Source organism: Prionailurus viverrinus, chromosome E2 (assembly GCF_022837055.1).
Source record: "Prionailurus viverrinus isolate Anna chromosome E2, UM_Priviv_1.0, whole genome shotgun sequence".
Classification (NCBI taxonomy): domain Eukaryota; kingdom Metazoa; phylum Chordata; class Mammalia; order Carnivora; family Felidae; genus Prionailurus; species Prionailurus viverrinus.
The window spans coordinates 13,972,249-13,990,926 of NC_062575.1; the positions used below are offsets into that span (position 1 = coordinate 13,972,249).

General features: G+C 49.0%; 1 protein-coding gene across 3 annotated transcripts in view; it reads right to left on the reverse strand.

Moving 5' to 3' along the window:
- The window catches only part of ST3GAL2 (ST3 beta-galactoside alpha-2,3-sialyltransferase 2), a 72,278-nt gene that overhangs the window by 30,192 nt on the left and 23,408 nt on the right, over positions 1-18,678 (reverse strand). For all 3 annotated transcript variants that reach the window (XR_007147470.1, XM_047836462.1, XM_047836461.1), the window contains exons 2-3: positions 8,652-10,048; positions 5,323-5,516 (exon numbers count right to left, since the gene is read on the reverse strand). Coding sequence is in view for 2 of the 3 variants with exons in the window: in XM_047836462.1 (XP_047692418.1) it covers positions 5,323-5,516; positions 8,652-8,990 (533 nt within the window). In the remaining variant the exon portion in view is untranslated. The remainder of the gene's footprint in view (positions 1-5,322; positions 5,517-8,651; positions 10,049-18,678) is intronic.

An 18,678-nucleotide genomic window follows, 5' to 3' on the forward strand; every position in this document is an offset into this window, starting at 1 on the left:
CAGCATAGGGCCCGATGCGGGCCCTCAAACTCAGAACTGTGAGATCATGACCTAAGCTGAAGTAGGCTGCTTAACCGACTGAGCCACCCAGGTGCCCCATTAACGTTTATTTATTTATTTTGGGAGACAGAGAGCAAGAGAGAAAGAGAGCAGGGGAGGGGCAGAGAGAAAGAGAGAGAGAGAGAAATCTCAAGCAAACTCTGCAATGTCAGCACACAGCCCCATGCGTGGCTTCCACGAACTGTGAGATCATGACCCAGGCCCAAACCAGAGTTAGATGTTTAACCAACTGAGCCACCCAGGTGCCCCTGTACAAGATTTTTACAGGACAATTTGGTTCTAGCCATCAAAAATATAAATGGGTGTACACTTTGATGCAGCAATTCCATTTCTTTTAATTATTTTTTTAAATATGTGTTTATATTTGAGAGAGAGAGGAGAGGGAGGGAGAGAGAGAGAGAAAGAGATAGTACATGAGCAGGGGATGGGCAAAGACAGAGACAGAGAAAGACTCTGAAGCAGGCTCCAGGCTCTGAGCTGTCAGCACAGAGCCCGATGTGGGGCTCAAACTCACTCAAACTCATGAGATCCTGACCTGAGCCAAAGTCAGATGCTCAACCAACTGAGCCACCCAGGCGCCCCGTGGCAATTCCATTTCTAAGTATCTATCCTATAAAAATGGTTTCATAAGTCTGAAAAGGCATGCGCACAAAGATATTCACTGCATTTTTATTTACAGTAGTGAAAAGGAGAATCAATTTAACAATTAAGAACTGGTTGGGCCTCCTAGGTGGCTTGGTTGGTTAAGCGTCCAACTTTGGCTCAGGTCATGATCTCACGGCTCGTGAGTTCAAGCCCTGCGTCGGGCTCTGTGCTGACAGCTCAGAGCCTGGAGCCTGCTTCGGATTCTGTGTCTCCCTCTCTCGGCCTCTCCCCTGCCCATGCTCTGTCTGTCTCTCTCTCAAAAATAAATACACATTAAAAAAGAGAACTGGTTAATACATTTTGGCACACTCATATAATAGAACACCATGTAGCCATGAGAATGAGTGAAATAGATTTACATGTGCTGGTAAGAAATAAGTCCAAGAGGTACTCAGTGAAAAAAAACAAGTAATGTGAGGTGTCTATCCCATTACCTTTTGAATACTACTATGTGCTGCAGGAGGGAATTAAGACAAAAGGAAAACTTGAAACTAGATAGTGTGATACCATTTTTTTTGTAAAAAAAGAAAAGGAGGCACAGGGAGCAAAAGGAAGAAGGAAGAAAGAAAAAACATACTTTTATATATGAATAAAAAAATCTGGAAGAGTATTACAATTGGTAACAAAGGTTACTCTTGGGAAATGGGATGGGGAAGGGTAATTCATCTTTTAGTATATATATTTTTTTCTTTTAAAAATGTTTTAATGTTTATTTATTTTTGAAAGACAGAGACAGAGACAGAGAGCAAGGTAAGGGGAGAGAGAGAGGGAGACACAGAATCTGAAGCAGGCCCCAGGCTCTGAGCTATCAGCACAGAGCCTGACATGGGGCTCAAACTCATGAACTGTGAGATCATAACCTGAGCTGAAGTGGGACGCTTAACCGAATGAGTCACCCAGGCACCCTCTAGTATATATATTTCTGTGTTTTTCCCCCAAGAACAACATATTTATTACTCTTACAATTTTTTTTTATGAAAGAAAAGAACAGCCTTCTACAGCTTCAACCTTACCTGGCTGTTCTGTCCTCTTTCCTAGAAGACGGTGGAAGCAAGATAAGAAGCTGAAGCATTCCCTCAGCCCCTGAGCTGCATGGCAGCCTCTATTCCACCAGCACCAGCCCCTCTGTCCCTGTACGTCAGCTTCTTATCTGCCTTTCTGTTCCAAGGCCAGGAGGGATGCTCCAAGTTCTGACAGTGCCCACCTTGGCTGTCTGCCGGTGATGTGCAGTGTGGATGTGTCTCTCCCATGCTGCCATGGAAGAAGTCGGAAACCCAGAGTGGGCTCACCATCCTCCTAGGTATAACAAGCCCAGGAGGCTTCTACTTCCTTTCAACTTGTGCAAAACATAGGATCAATAAAATCAAAGCTCCCTCTTTTGGTGAACATCTTCAAAACAGGTGATCCAGCTGTAAACACAAACCTGTTGGTCTTTTCTGCTATGACCATCTATGAGAACATTCCTGTCTTGTGTGGACCACTTTGCAGAATCATGACTGCCTAGATAGATGACCATAACCTTGCCCTCCAATGGGGATAAAGGGACCTGGGAGAGAGGGAGCAAAGTCTCCATGTGCTTTCCCAGCTTTTTATGCCTATTCTGTAAAACCAGGATGAAGGTTACCTGTACTTAAAGTGGCTGGCACCACTCAGCTGGGCTGAGTAAAGATCTCCTGTGTCACTGGGGCTCCCACAATGCCTTCCTCCTGCCCACCTCCCCCTGATGGCACGATAACAGTAGGAGCACATCCAGGAGGCCCCACTGCTGCCAGTCATATTGCTGTAGCTCTCTCGTTCCCTTCCCTTGAGGAATTGGAGGATGTTTGGAGTTGGAAAGCCATAAAGCCTGAGAATGGCCTGATTTGGAACTAGAGAGTGAGTCTTTGTTCTTGGCCACTTCAGTTCTAGTCTGGCTCAAGCAGAAGCCTAGAATCTTTTCTGTAGGACCAACTGTGCTCTCGCCTCCATTTCTTTAGGTTAACTGCCCCTGTGCCTCCTGTCTAGGCACCCCTCCGTTTTCCTGGTCTTTAGGATTCAGAGATATTACCTCTTAGAAGAGCCTAAAAGTATACTTTCCCATGTCTTAATGACAGTTTTCTGGGGCTACTAGAGCTCTACACACAGCACTGGTGTCCTATGGTCACCAGAGCCACATCCAGATCTGCCTTCTGTCACATCAGCCCTGGGGTCTGTGAGGAACAGATCAATTGGGATGGTGTTTCTCAGCTGCCTGGGATATGTAACGGGGTATCAGGAAGTGGACGACGTGGGTTGGTGACACTCAAGTTGGCTGGGGCCTGGACTGGGCAGGAGCTGGGGTCAAGGTCACTCTGGCGTGTACCTAAGAAATAACCTCCTCTCACTTGACATGGAGAGGCCAAACTGGTCCCACAGATCAAAGGGCTACAAGTGTCCCAGGTTGGCCTCTGAAGACAACCCCACTCCACCCCACCCCCATCATCTGTAGCCACAGTCTTGAGGAAGTCCCTTCTTAGACCTGGCAGGCGGTATCATTGCCTCCACCTCCCTCAGGTCCCTCTCACTTGCTGGGCAGGCACCAACTTTCTAAAATCTGAGAACGAATGGAGTAAGAGTTCTAAAAAAGATGTTTCAGAGCCTCCAAGGTAGAAGGAAGTAACATGGTATGATTTTGAGGGCAGGATTTTGCTTTGAGGTTCTGATTCATTCTGGAGAAGCCAAGCCCTGGAAAGGGGCCAGACAGGACACAGGTTGAACTACATCTCCATGATTCAGGGGAAAAGCATTCTAGAATTCTATCTGTTTCTGGTTGCCTCTGCACCTGAGGGCAGAGGCAGGGGAATGGTGGATGTGCATTCATGCTTAGAGTTTGGTATCTGGTCACCTAGTCTCTTCCATTCACTCATGTATTAAGGTGAACCTACGACTGCCAGGTGCTTGTTCTAGGTCTGCTGGCTGGCTGAGGCAGGACCAGCTCAACTCCATTTGAAGTTTTCAGCAGGGCTCAGAAGACATATAGGAGGAGGAGGCAGCCGGGGGGTGGGATAGGGAAATATGGGTACAGCCATCATCTCACTGTAACTCAGCTTGGTGGGGTCTTATGTTGGTCTTGCCTCCAGGGACCAGGGAGGTGTCCCCAGTGGTTCCAAACCAAGACATGCCTATAAGGAAAGAGTCACCTCCACTACCATCAGACTGTACACATCAGCAAAAAGCCAATTCAATCTGGGTCACCCCTTACACAAAGCAATTCTGGGGTCCATTCCAAAACGCACATCTCCTAACCTGGTCTCTGTGAGTGAACATCTGTGAATTCCTTTCTGTAGCCTGGCCTGACCAGGTACCACTAAGGTGTCATAGCGGCCAAGCCTTTTTGTCTGCTTCTACCCTGGAGCTTCCCAACCGCCACTGACATGCATAATGAAAGCATCCACTTAGCACAGGGGGCAGGGCAGCAGAGGCAGGAGCTTCAGGCACTCAAGACCATTTCCCTGGGCTTCCCGAGAGTCCCAGGGCTGCACTGAAGTGATGGATGCCTCCTTCTCCACTCTCGGCCACTGTCTCAGGGTAGAGAGATCCCCTTCTCCAGCAACCAGCTTGCCTCCCTTACATTCTGAGTGCCAGCAGTTGGAGGATAGAGAGAATCTCAGGTGGTTCTGGGTTCCTGGATGGGGCCTAGCAGACCTCCTCTCCCCACTGCCCCTCCACCCCCTTCTCAACATGAGAAAGGTTTTGCAAGGAATGGTGAAAGCCTCAGAGACATACTGCTGCCTGGGTGTTGCCATGGAAACAGCAACAGTTTCTAAGACAAAGCCCTTCCTTCGCCTCCTGGGAAACCTGGTCTTTCTGCAATGCTCATCATAAGAGATGCTTAGTGAAAACTCGGCATTTTCAGTATATTTACTCTCAAGTCTCTTTTTCCACCAAGGAGTGGGATGGAAGGATCCCCAGCATGGCATTTCCCATCCCCAAGTCTAAGGAGAAAGTCAGAAAACAGGATGAAAGTCAGGAACAGAATGAGCAGTCCATGTTGGAGTTTTAAGTCCACCATGTAGTCCCTGTTCACCTCCAGGCTCATAGCTCTGTGTCTTTGTCTGAAATGAATGCCTTTCCAACCCCTCTCCTTTCCTTAAGGCTGGGCAGAGATGTCTGGTAAATGAATCTGCCCCACATAATCTAAACCTTATCAAATAAAGGTGAGGGACAGCAGCCCAAAGCAAGCACTGAGCAGTTCCTCTTCCTGCCCAGGACCTCCATCTTCTGTGAGACTGCCAGGAGGAACCATCTGTGGCTATTAATCAAGACGTTAGTGTGGGGCCTCACTCCTGGCTCAGCACTGAGGGGACCAGGCAGGTGGGAGTTCTCACCAGAAAACAACCAGTGGTCTACTCTCGGTTCTTTTCAGAGGAGTTCAGGACTCGAAACTGAGTGCAGGCCTCAAGCAAAGTACAGAATGGGAATTCTGCCTCCCCATCTACCCAACAAATAAGAGTGAGACACTCAAGCCTTTACAGAAGGTTCTGGTATGGGAGGCTCACAGCAGCAGGCAACTCCTACACTGCCAGACAAGTCTATGGAGGCCAGTGCCTCCTTCTGGAGGCCTGTCCTGGGCCCACCCTTGCACTCCCTGGGGCTCACCTCATGATGAAGTTGTGCCCATCCACATCTGGACCGTAGCCAGAGCCCCGCAGGTTGCCTGAGTTCCCCACCACGGCACAGCGCCGGCACTGGTGGGGGTCCCGGAAGCGGTAGGGGTTCTCGCCTGGCACTATCTGGAACAGCTTCTCCAGTACCTCGTTGGTATTGTGTGACTTGAACTGGGGCTGCAGCATCTGTGGACAGGAGAGAAGAAGGAAGGAGAGGGGCGGGTGAGCAGGGAGGGAGGGATTCCTGTCTCGCCTCCCTGCCTTCACCCTCTAATCTCAGTCAGGGAAAGGGAATTCTCTCTCAACAGTGAGGACATGCCCCCATTCCCACACAGTAAAGTTCCTTTCTGAGGCTAGTGCCCTTCTCATCAGGCGCATGCTCTAACGCACTGGAGGGGACTCGGGGGTCAAGGGGTACCGCAGAGCAGAGAAACTTCCTGGGCTCGTCATGGCTACAGAGGCCCCTGCTCTGCTGTCCTCTCAGGGAAGCTATGAGTCACAGGAAGAGTCATTTTGAGGTGCAGTTAATGTGGAAAACCCTGCTGAGCTTCAAGGGCTCATTCCCAACCCGCCTACAGAGGGCGCCTCTGGGACTGAGCCTGAGGACTCAGGGTTAGGAAAGCTCCATCTTGACGCGATATCCACAGGGATAACTGGAGTCACCCCCTGAGCCCTAGGGGAGAGGAGAAGAGCAGGCAGAGAGGTACAGGAATTCTTTCAAAGTCAGAATGGCTGGAATGAAACTGGTTCCCTGTGCTTCCAACCACCAGTAACCATGGAAGACCATGAAATGAAGCCGGGGCAGCCCTCAAATGCCAACACGCCAGGCAAGTAACTGCGCAGGAGTAAAGTGGCAGATGGGGACTATGGCAAACAGGAGGCCCCATCAAAAAGGAGTGAGCTGACTGCTGCTGTGTTGTATCGTCAGCTCAAAAGCACCAAATTTTCCAGTTTTTCAAGAGAAGCTGAAAATATGGATTTCACGTGAAATATCCCAATTCCTAAATGTTAACTAATGCAAATATTTTAAAGTTTTTTTTTTAAATGTTTATTATTTTTTGAGAGAGAGAGAGAGAAACACACACACAGAGTCCAAGCAGGGGAGTGGCAGAGAGAGAGGAAGACACAGAATGCGAAGCAGGCTCCAGGCTCTGAGCTGTCAGTACAGAGCCTGACACAGGGCTTGAATTCACGAGCCGTGAGATCATGACCTAAGCTGGAGTTGGGCACTTAACTGAGTGAGCCACCCAGGCGTCCCACTAATGCAAATATTTTAGAAATACTGAGCAGGGGCACCTGAGTGGCTCAGTCGGTTAAGCATCCAACTCTTGATTTTGGCTCAGATGATGATCTCACGGTTTGTGAGTTTGAGCCCTGCATCGGGCTCTGCACTGACAGCGCGGAGCATGCTTGTGATTCTGTCTCCCTCTCTCTCTGCCCCTCCCCGGCTTGCTCTCTCTCTCTCTCTCTCTCAAAAATAAATAAAAATATGGGGCGCCTGGGTGGCGCAGTCGGTTAAGCGTCCGACTTCAGCCGGGTCACGATCTCGCGGTCGGGGAGTTCGAGCCCCGCGTCAGGCTCTGGGCTGACGGCTCAGCCTGGAGCCTGTTTCCGATTCTGTGTCTCCCTCTCTCTCTGCCCCTCCCCCGTTCATGCTCTGTCTCTCTCTGTCCCAAAAATAAATAAAAAACGTTGAAAAAAAATTTAAAAAAAAATAAATAAAAATAAACTAAAAGAAAATACTGAGCAGACTGGACTTGGGTCACAGACCACAAATCAGTAGGGTAAAAACTAGGGCTTTAACATGCTCTGTGATCTGAACCATAATATGGGGAGTGTGGCTGAGCAGGAGCTGCTCAGGGGACAGAATAAATGAAGGGAATGGAGTAGGCCTGCTTCTCTGCCTCTTAGCACAGGAGCACAGGAAAGGCTCTTGAGAACAAGAATACGAACTGAGTGTGGACAGGAAGCTAAGCTTGAGATAAGAATTTCTAAGTTCACAGCAAAAGGGAGTGACTACGGGGAGCCCGAGAGAAATGGCTTCTGTGTCTTGGCTGAAGAACATGCTTGGTGCTTAAACAGCCCCGAGTTCCATCCCTAAGGGAAGGAAACCTGGCCTACCCATGGGTCTACTTCTGCCCAGGATCCTGCTCTGGTTCTAGGTGGCCACCACCTCAGGCAAGCTCTATGCACTATCTGAACCTTGATTTTCCTCACAAAATGAGGGCTGTGACTATGATTAACAGGCGGAACCCTTCGAGTGCTCCAGGCTGCCACAGGAATGGCCCCTGGGGCTCCTGGTGATCCTTGCTCTGTAGACCTCCCATTCTTAGGGACTTGGACAGTCTGAGCCAGGAAGCAGGATCTGTGAGTTGTTCTGATAAGCCTGATCACAGGAGCTCCTCCTCACTGTCTCCGTGAATGTGAGAAAGAGCGGGGAGTCATCATCTTCCCCATTTTCCAGCTGGGGAAACCAGGAGCTGACTCCCCAGTCCCCCAGGGGGAATGAAGGTGGCCTGAGGGCCCTTGGGCTAAGCACTGACACTGCTCCACCTGACACAGTTTGGCAACCAGATGGCCCAGGAAGAGCCTAGGAAGTGACATTCCAGAGATGACAAGGATGAGGTAAAGGGAGTTAAAAGGAGCAGAAAGGGGACAGGAGCCAGAAAAGCAGGGAGCCTCGGGCATACCTGTCCTCTCATCCCCTGCCCCTCACCTCCCTTATCTCCCAAAGAAACTCACAGTGTTTTCTTTTCCTGGCCCAGAAGAAAGCCTCTTCCAGCAATTATAGAAAACTAAGTGAGTGGCCCTCACAGTGTTTAAAATTCTTGTGAGCCAACATTTACAAATTAGGATATTTAGCAAAAAACTGTGGACTTCCAAGTTCTCTTAAGGGGTCAGAAGATCCAGCAGTGATGGGTCACATCCCTGCAGAGCACAAGTTTGCTATAGCTGAGAGGGGTTGCCTCCTTTATAAAGGGCAGACATTCTCCCCGCCATGGTCCTTACCTCTCAGCATCTTCCTCCTTGGGGCCTGTATCTCCTGTGTTATCTCCCTGGCCTAGTAGGCATTTCTGGTGTCTGCCCAGCCCCTATAGGCACTAAAAAGTGGTTCTCTCTCCTTCCAGGCCAAAGCTCACTCTGCCTTTCAGAATCTATGACCCTACCAGATGGCTCTGGTCAAATGGACCGAATACTTTGTCAAGGCTCTGGGGGCCAGAAGGCAGAATGCCCAAATCCAAAAGGGGCTTGAAGAGTGACTCCCAAACCGGGGGACCAAGGGGGCAGCAAAGGGGAGGCAGGAGGGGCTGTAGCTCTCACCATCCACCACCTCTGGACATCTGGAGGCAGATCCATATTCTCTCGCGTCCACACAGGGGAAATGTTGCTGTTGAAGTGGCTATCGAACCAGTCAGAGGCTCCAGTGTCACCCATGCAGCGGCGGCAGGCACAGCTCTTGCCGGGGAGCCCCTCCTTGCTGAGGCGCTGCAGGCCAGCATAGCCAGGCACCAGCTTCACCCGGTGGGTCCCACCCAGGGTCCCCGAGTCCAGGTAGGGCAAGGTGGCCATGCTGTGGTGGGAGTAGGTGAAGAGCAGTGACATGATGAACACCAGCAGGAAGGCCACAGAGAGGAACCACACCCGTAGGGAGCACTTCATGGTTTGGCGCCCCGGGGGGCCAGACCACCAGCCTGGTGGGCAGTGGGGTGTCACCGTGGCCACTCCTTTCCCAGCCCACTGATGGGCCAGCCACAGCGTAGCCTGCCTCTTCTGGCACCACGTGCAAAGGGCATAGGGGCACGTGCTGAGGAGGGGACAGAGGCAGGGGTCCCTCACCACACCCTCCCTCTACGCAAGGAGAAAGCACGTAGGCAGGAGTGGCTCCCCTGTCCCTGGGCCACTTGGGCCCCTGCTTATGGCTTCATCAGGTCTCTCTGTCACTAGCTGGGCCACAGAGGCTCTGATTCTCCCACTGCCCTGGTGAGGGGCAGGTCAGTCCATCCCAGCTCTCTAGTCCCTTGGGGTTGCTGGCTGCCAGCTCCGGGGGCCCCCCTCTTTGGTGGCTCGAAACAGTCCAGTCTGGAGCATTCGGAGTCCTTGTGGTTCATGAGCAGACACGGAGGCGGCCCCTCGTCCCCTGCAGTGGGGAAGCCTTTGAACCTCAATCACAGCAGAGAGCACATGAGCTTCAAGTGGTCTGGATTCCATCCAAGAGTTGTCCCCGCCTCAGCTGGCCCTCCTGGGCCAAACCCTTCACCAGGGGAGGGAACGATGCCCCAGTCTTGAGAGAAGAAACCCAGGAAGCTCTGTGGGTGTCAGAAAACTCGCCTGCAGAGACCAAGATCCTCCTTGCATTAGGTTCTGCCCTTCCGCTTCCCATTCAAGGCGCTGCTCCCTTCTCCCAATGGTCACAGCCCCAACTGTGGTCGAAGAGGGGCTCACAGAGCTCCTGCTCCTGCTGAGAGGTCCTCCAGGGCCTGGGGACAGCTGCTGCTCAGTGGGGATCTACTGTGAATGCCGTCTGGGTCAGCTGAGCGTGTGCCGAGCTCCCTGCCAGGGCCCAGGCCTCCTTGGTGCTGCAGGCCCAGCCTCACAGGCTGCTCTGCCCATCCCCACTCCCCTGAGGCCTGCTGTCCTGCTGTTAGCTCTCACTAGCAGTAATCCCCTGGCAGGTTCCCCCTCGCTCTCGTCAGGCGCCAAGCTGCCGCAGCATGACCCTGAAATTGCAGAGAGGAAAAGTAATGTGCAGATAAATTGCACTCGCACACGCACGCGTGCATGCACACACACACACACACTCTCTCTCTCTCTGCCCCCCCCCCCCGGCCCCGCCCTCAAGTCCCAGAGGGGACAAGTTAGCAGGAGAGGAGACGCCCACTTAACCAAAGGGTGAACAAAAGAAAGGGCTCTCTCCTCTCACCACCCACAGATAGCTCTCAAGGGCTGCAGAAGAAGAGATTAGCCTACTCTCCTCACTTATTAGCCAGAAAGTAAACAAGGACATAAAGGGATTTCCCTGGAGTCCATGGCGAGTCACTGGAAGAACCAGGTTCAGAAAGTTCCTAGTCCAGCTGTGTGAGGTTAATTCCAGGTGAAACTGAAGAGAAAATGGCCCAGAGAAAAGATCACAGGAGACTTGCCTGCAGGTATGGCTCCCCACCCTGGTGCTCTCTACCCTCTGAGGAGTTGTGAGAAACCCTTCTGGGCAAGAGAGGGGTCCATGGGGGAGGGCTGGGCCTCTGCCCTGGGATTTGCCCTTTCCTCTCCCGGGTGTGGGCTCTAGATGAAGCATTCCTGGGTTAGCTCAGTGAACTATTAACAATCCTTCCAGCTCTGGTGTCAGGATGCAGGGGTGTTGGGTTCAGAGCCCCAACCACACAGTCATCTAGACAGTTACCTTCATCTGTATGTCTGGATGAAGTGAATGCCAGGGTCCCTGGGGACATGGGCAATCTGAGGCCTTAGGCTGCCCTGGTGGGCAATAGCAGGAAGAAGAGGCTAGCAGTTTAGGGAGGGGCCCTAAGGAAAGGAATTTGGATCCATGCCATGTGCAAGGGAGGCTAGGCAAAAGTCAGGGACAAGGTTGAGAGTGGAGGCCCTGGGCCCTGGCTCCATGCCATAGGGATCACTTAAATCTGGCTGCCTGCCTGTCCCCACCAGCTCTTCTCCAAATCCAGTTAGCCCCAGTTCTGACCTGGCCCCTGGGCACCACAGCCCTTTGCTGAAAGCTCCAGCTCCAGCCAGCCCTTCCAGGGTCCTCTGGCTGCTGCCAGCAGCTTCAGAGAAGGCCTCTCAGACTGTGTTCAAGGACCTTAGCTGCCCTCTCCACTCATGGCAGCTCAAATTTCTGGAGCCGAGCCAAACCACAAAGCCATCGGGGAATGGAACTAGCACATTCCAATAAGGAAGACACGGTTCTGGGTGAGGAAACAGTGATCACAGAAGTAAAGGAATTTGCCTAAGGTCACAATCTTGTGAGTGGAGGTGATATCTGTGTCCAGGTCTATCTGATTCCAAAGCCTGTGACCGGCCAGGGCACAGAAAGAGGCCTGTGACTTCTTCCAACTACCAAGGGGTTCTGGGACGAGTGACAAGCAGACACAGAGGTGGTTTCTAGGGCCTAAAGCAAAGCTTCCCCAACATGTCTCACCCAGGGTGACTGACTCTGATTCCCAGGGGGCCCAACAGCACGGGTTCCAAGGTGCTTTGCTTCTGATGTTTTTTTACTGCACCTGTTTGGAAGGTGAGATTCCAGGCATAGCCTTTGGCTGATTGTCTGTAAATAGGAAGCCAGGTCATTGTCTCTTTCAATTCCCTCTTTGCCCCTTTCTATGCCCAACATCTGAAGAAAAGCACTTGGTTTTACAGGGTCCTGCTCCTAACATCCTGTGACCCAGCGAGAGCCAACCACAAAGCAAGTGGCTAAGGGAGGCAGTGACTTTCCAAAAGGCCTCTCCAGGGAGACCTGGTTTCTGGTGGGCAGCCCATGGTGGCCATTGAAGGTCGGGGCTGGGCAGAAGTTGGCACAGGAGGCTCCAAAGGAAATGTCTCCCTACTGGAGAAGTAACTCCTTGGGATTCCAGCTCAACAAAGGGGGCATCTGAGGTAACCGGCTACCTTGTGGGGGAGAAGAAAAGTCCTGGTTTCATCAATGTGTTGGGGAAAGGCAGAGAAGTGGGGTAACCAGCAAAAGCCCTTGCTTTGCAAACCCCATGGCCAGGCTGTTCCTGGGAGCTTGAGCAGCTCAACATGTGTTGAGGGCAGAGACACAGGGAGGAATTGTTGCTACCTGGAACTAAGAAACATCAGAGGCCCCTCAACATGCACCCCAAACCCCAGAAGTCACCCAGTGCTGACCCTTGAGAAGTACTTTCATGCACCTTGTTTCCTCCAGTGGACTCCGCGTGCCCTTCAGGTGCTCACTGCCTAATTCTGATTTCTTCCCTCACAGCTGCTCTGATCTTTCCCGTGAAGCCCAGGCATACACACACCAAGAGAACAAAGTTGGAGGGAAGGCATGTGCTCTGGTACCCAAAAGGGAAGTAGACCATTCTTCCGGACCCACCTGGCTGCTGGGGACTTGTTTGTTCATTCAGCAGATACTTAAAGGGCTAGTACTGGGCATGGGGACAATGCGGGACAGGACACACCCATCCTGTCCTCACAGAGCTTCTGGTCTAGTGGCAAATACAAAGGGAAATTACAGGGAGCCAGGAGAGAGAACAAAGAATGCAAAGAGAATGAGGAGGAAGCAAGACTGACCTGATAAACATAGAACAAATGGGCCCATGAAACGGGGGGGGGGGGGGGTGGGGGGGGGTGGGGGGGTGGTGTGTGAGGGTGTCAGAGACGAAGGCACAGAAGGCTGAGGGTGACCACAGAGGGCTTTGAAGGGATTAGGATTTATTATGAATCTGATGGCAGGGTTTGTGAATCATGAGCTGATTTACATTTTAAAATGGGCTCTTGGAGGAATTAAAACAAAAATCTATTTCAGCACCCCCCTCTGGTAGCCAGTTTATTCTCTATAGTTAAGAGTCTGTTTCTTGGTTTGTCTCTCTCTTTTTTTCCATTTGCTCATTTGTTTTGTTTCTTAAATTCCACTTATGAGTGAGATCATATGGAATTTGTCTTTCTCTCACTGAATTATTTCACTTTTATCCATTCATCTATTGATGGACATGGGCTGCTTTCATAATTTGGCGTTTGTAAATAATGCTGCAATAAACAAAGGGGTGCATGTATCCATTTGAATCAGCGTTTTTGTATTTTTTGGGTAAATACCCAGTAGTGCAATTGCTGGATCATAGGGTAGTACTATACACACACACACACACACACACACACACACACACACACACACGTATATATGTGTATATAAATGTGTGTTTGTGTGTTTGTTTGTTTATTTATTTAAAGTAGGCTTCCTGTGCAGCACAGAGCCCAATGTAGAACTTGAACTCATGACCAACCTCAAGACCTGAGCTGAGATCAAGAGTGGAACCTTTAACTGGCTCAGCCACTCAGGCAACCCAGTTCTATTTTTAACTTTCTGAGGAACCTCTATACTGTTTTCCACAGTGGCTGCACCAGTTTACATTCCTACCAACAGTACATGAGTGTTCCTTTTTCTCCACACCCTTGCCAACACTTGTTTATTGTGTTGTTCACTTTAGCCATTCTGACAGGTGTGAGGTGATATCTTATTGTAGTTTTGATTTGTACTTTCCTGATGACAAGTGATGTTGAGCAGCTTTTCATGTGTCTGTTGACCATCTGTATGTGTTCTTTGGAGAAATGTCTGTTATGTATTCTGCCAACTAAAAAAATTTTTTTTAAGGTTTACTTATTTTTGAGAGACAGAGACAGAGCACATGCAGGGGAGGGGCAGAGATAGGGAGACACAGAAGCTGAAGCAGGTTCCAGGCTCTGAGCTGTCAGCACAGAGCCTGATGTAGGGCCCAAACACACCAACTGTGAGATCATGACCTGAGTCGAAGTCGGAAGCTTAACCAACTGAGCCACCTAGGTGTCCCTGACCATTTTTTAATTGGATTATCTGTTTTTGGGGTGTTGATTTGTATAATAAGTTCTTTATGTATTTTGGATACTAACCCTTTTAGTTTTGTTGATTGCTTCCTTCATTGGGCAGCTTTTTATTTTGATGTAGTCCCAATAATTTATTTTTGCTTTTATTTCTCTTGCCTCAGGAGACATATCTAGAAAAATGTTGCTATGGCCAATGTCACAGACATTATTGCTTGCACTGTCTTCCAGGATTTTTGTGGGAAAATTAAAAAAAAAAAACCTAACAGTACCAAGAATTGGCAGAGGATGTGGAGTATTAAGAACACTCACACATCACTATTAGGACAATAAGTTGGTACAATGCTTTGGAAGATAATGTGGTACTACCTAATAAAGACAGACATAAGAATATCCCAGTGGTGTTTTGTGTTTTTTAAAAGAGAAATTAAAAACCATCTTTCTCACAAAAAAACATGGTGTGGGAACAGAATGCAAGAGTAGAAATTTTCCTCAGTTGTCCTGGGCTAATTTATTTTATGACTTCCTTTGTGTGAGTATCTTCAGAGATAAATCTTCCTGAGGTATGGGTGGGAATGAATGCTTTCTCATTGAAAGGCTAAATATTTAGAATCACTGAATAACAAATCCAGGGAATTTGGCCTGCTTGTCATTTTAAGCAGATTTAAAGCTTAAGGTGAAGCCTGACAACAGGTTAAATATACTGTTTCATTCCCCCCCCCCCCGCCCCCAAATCTCACTCCCACTTGGGACGATCTATTTTTTTCCACTGGGGTTTAATTCATATCCAATAAAATGCAGTGGCCTTTCAATGTAAAGCTTGATGAATTTTTACCTATGTGCACATCTGTGTAGCCACCCATTAGAAAACAGAGAGCAATTTCTATCACCCCAGAAAGCTCCCTTGTGCTCCTTTCCGATCAATATCCTGCACTCCACCACTTTTCTGATTTCTGCCACCATATGTTACATTTAATTGCTCTTGAAATTCATAGAAACACCTATTATGTATTCTCGCATGTCTGGCTTCGTTTGCTCAGTGGAGTGTTCTGGAGGTTCGTCCATACTGTATGTATCTGTAGTCTGTTCTTTTCCATGTTTGGAAATTTGAGTTGCTTCCAATTTGGGGTTGTTATGAATAAAGCTGCCCTGAACTTCTTGTATACGTCTTTTTGTAGACACTTACTCTTATTTCTCTTGGGTAAATACCTGGGAGTGAATTACTGGGTCATAGGGAAGGTGTATGCTAAACTTTACTAGAAATTATCAAATAGTGTTTCAAAGTGGCTGTAGCATTTTACATTTCCACCAGTGGTATATGAGAGTCCCATTTGTTCCATGTTCTTGAAATTTTCTATCTTTAAAATTTTAGGCCTCCTGGCAGGTGTGTAATCAACTCTAGTATTTCTACTACCAGGTACATATGGACATGTGCACCAAAAGACATACAAGGATGTTGAAGACACCACTTGGTAATAACCGAAAAATGCAAACAACCCAAATGTCCCTCAGAATAAAAAGGGTAAATTGTGGTACATTCATGTCATATAGAAAAAATGATTGAACTCTAGTTTCAGACGTCAATAGGGATGAATATGACCAAAAAATGACTATGTTGAGCAAGAAAAGTAAGTCATGGATGAATGCCAGTAGTAGGAGTTCATAAAAAGTTCAAAAGTATGCAAAGCTAAGCATATGCCTCTCTATATATACAGAAGATAAAACAATAGAGAAAATCAAAGAAAAAATGTAAAATTCGGGAAATTCCTCTGAAGGGACAGGAAGGTAGGTAAGATCAAGGAGGGGCTTACAGAGGCTTCAGAAGTATTGGGTAATGTATTACTCCTTAACTTAGGTGGTGGAAACAGTCTTTTTTATTTTCATTCTTTTTAAAAATTTATTTTGAGAGAGACAGCAAGAGAGAAAGTGCACACGAGTGAGCAAGCAGCGGAGGAGCAGAGAGGGAGAGAGAGAATCCCAATCAACCTCCATGCTCAGTGCAGAGCCTGATGCGGGGCTCAATCTCATGAACCATGAGATCATGACCTGAGCTGAAATTACGAGTCGGATGCTTAACTGACTGAGCCATCCAGGTGCTCCTATTTTCATTCTTTTTTTTTTTTTAATTTTTTTAACGTTTATTTATTTTTGAGAGAGAGTGATACAGAGCATGAGCGGGGGAGGACCAGAGAGTGGGAGACACAGAATCAGAAGCAAGCTCCAGGCTCTGGGCTGTCAGCACAGAGCCTGACCCGCGCGGGGTTCAAACCATCAACTGTGAGAACATGACCTGAGTTGAAGTCAGACACCCCTATTTTCATTCTTTAAAGACAGAGAGAGAGAGAGAGAGAGAGAGAGAGAGCAAGCAAGCGAGCGTGTGTGTATACACATGATATGAAATTTCCAGAATAGGCAAATCCATAAAGCAGTAGTTGCCAAGGGGGAGTTGGGGAGTGACTGCTAATGGGTATGGGGTTGCCTTCTAGGTGATGAAATGTTCTAAAATTGTTTGTGGTGACGGATGCATAACCATGTAAGTAGACTAAAACCCACTGAATTGTACCCTCAAAATGAGTGAACTGTATGGTATGTGAATTATAATTCAATAAAGGTGTTGCCAGAAAAAAAAAAAAGAAATTAAGAGTGGAACGAAGTGGAATGGGGGTTAAGTTGGGAGATACTGCAGAATATTTGTATGCTGGTAGAGGAAAAAGTTAATGCTGCAGGAAAAAGAATACAGTGGAGAAGCCAAATCCTTGATAGTAAGAAGGGATGGGAGCTGGACCTACACGGAGAGGGTCTGCCTAAGAAACAGGAAGCAAAGCAGAGTCAGGGCACAGACACAGGGAGGGATTCGGCAGTAGGAAAATGAGGGTCTCTTCATTGTTGGGGTTGGAGATTTACAGAGACCAGATGTGAAACAGGCTTCTAAGAGAGAAGGGAAGTCACATGAGAAATTTAGTAGGTGGCAGAGCAATGCTGCCTGGTTTGCGGTCACAAATTAGCATATTTGGTAAGACTGCTGAACAATAAATGTCCCCTAAATGGCTGACCGAGCTTAGGATGCTGAGAATGAACTGAGGAACTGGTGACTGGAATCCAGAACATCAGGGGCAGCACGGGCCTTGAAGAATGGATGGTCTCCCTCCCCTACACCTTCTATCAATCAAGGGATGCACGCTTGAGCAACCAATACAAGCTAAAGGGGGCCTTTAGTTTACAGGTAGAGGAGAGGAAAAGCAGGTGTATGGGATTGAGCAGCAAAGGCTGCTCCAAAAGGAGAACAGGGAGGATTGGCTTTTGGAGGCTAGGGTGGTTTTAGAACCTCTCTTCTGGTCAGTTCCCAGGAGACAAGCCATCGAATTAACCTAATAAAGCACAGGATAGCACAGCCTCAGACCAGCGCAGCTGAACACAATCTTCTTGGCAGGCAGAGAAAAGAAATGTCAAAATAAGGCTTGGAGGATGGAGGGGGGGGGGGGGCTTGAATCTGGAAGGAATGGGGAGAAGGAAAAAAAAACCCAGCAAGACGCTGACAAAGTACCCTCTTCCCACCCACTGTCACACAGCCTGAGGACGTGTCCCAGAGTCTTAATATGAAGGCATCAAACCACAGATTACTCACACTGCATGATGCTATATGAGTTTCTGAGCATTTGGGGGCATAGCCTCTCATTTAGTATTCACAGAAGTCTCAAGACTAACTGAACGAGGTCATCCAGACAGTAAGTGACGGAGTTTTAATGCCAACCAGGCCTGATGGCTCCAAGGCCAGTGCTCCTGCCACAAGCACCCACTGGCTACCAGAGAGGCTCTTCCCACTAACCGGGGTACAACAATTGAAAGGTTCCCCGTGCCCCAGATCCCAGCCAACCTAGCAACCCAGCAAACTCCCTGCCTCCCTGCCTACCCTGGCAGAAGGTGCCTGGGGCAAAGGGGGGGGGGCGGGGGCAGTCATTGTTTTGAGGAAGAGACCTGATAGTCTCAAACCCAGTGAGGCATGCCCTTGAAGTGCCTGAGAACTGGTGGCTTCACCTTCGCGTGTTCAGCTAAGTGAAGTCATCTCATTGCAATAGCCTGGCACCAGCCTCTGGCACAGGCCCATCACAGTTATCCTAGTGACTCAGGCCCTCCTTGCACCCCAGTTATATACCCTCGGGCAGCCTCTGTCTCTTGAGCGCCTCCCTTCCTTGACTTGACATCCAGTCTGGGCTCAGCTCTGCTGGTGCTGCTGCTGCTGCTGCTGCTCAGAGTTAGCAGTCAGGAAACCAGAGCTCATGAGCGAACAAATTTCCTCAAATCCACAGCCATCACTCTCGCTAACTTTAAATTAGGTCCTAAAAAATAAACCACCAGTCTTCACGATGAGAGGACCAATGTTGCCCCTTAAGAGGCGGGCTCTTGGGGGAGGACTGCTGGGCTCTGAGGTATGGGAGTGGGTGGGGCAGAGGGAGTACCACGATGTGCTCCACTCTGGCCCAGCTCTGCTCCACACTCATGGGGTCCCAGTGTGGTTTGTTTTCATCAGGGAAAAGTCCAGGAATTCACTATACATAGCCATACTAGGGAAGAAAGAAAAGTCTAGAAAAACAACATTATCTCAAGAGCTGAGCAGACAAGGCCAGACATAAACAGTTGGGGAGAGAGGAAAAGATGAGGCAAGGAACAGAAAGTCATTTAAAGAACAGAACCACCTGGTGACAAAGGCCAAAAGCCATTCCTGATACGGCCCTGAGTCTCACTGATAGGTGTCTCCATGCTCCAGACCACTTATTGCTTTTTTTTTTTTTCCACTTATTGC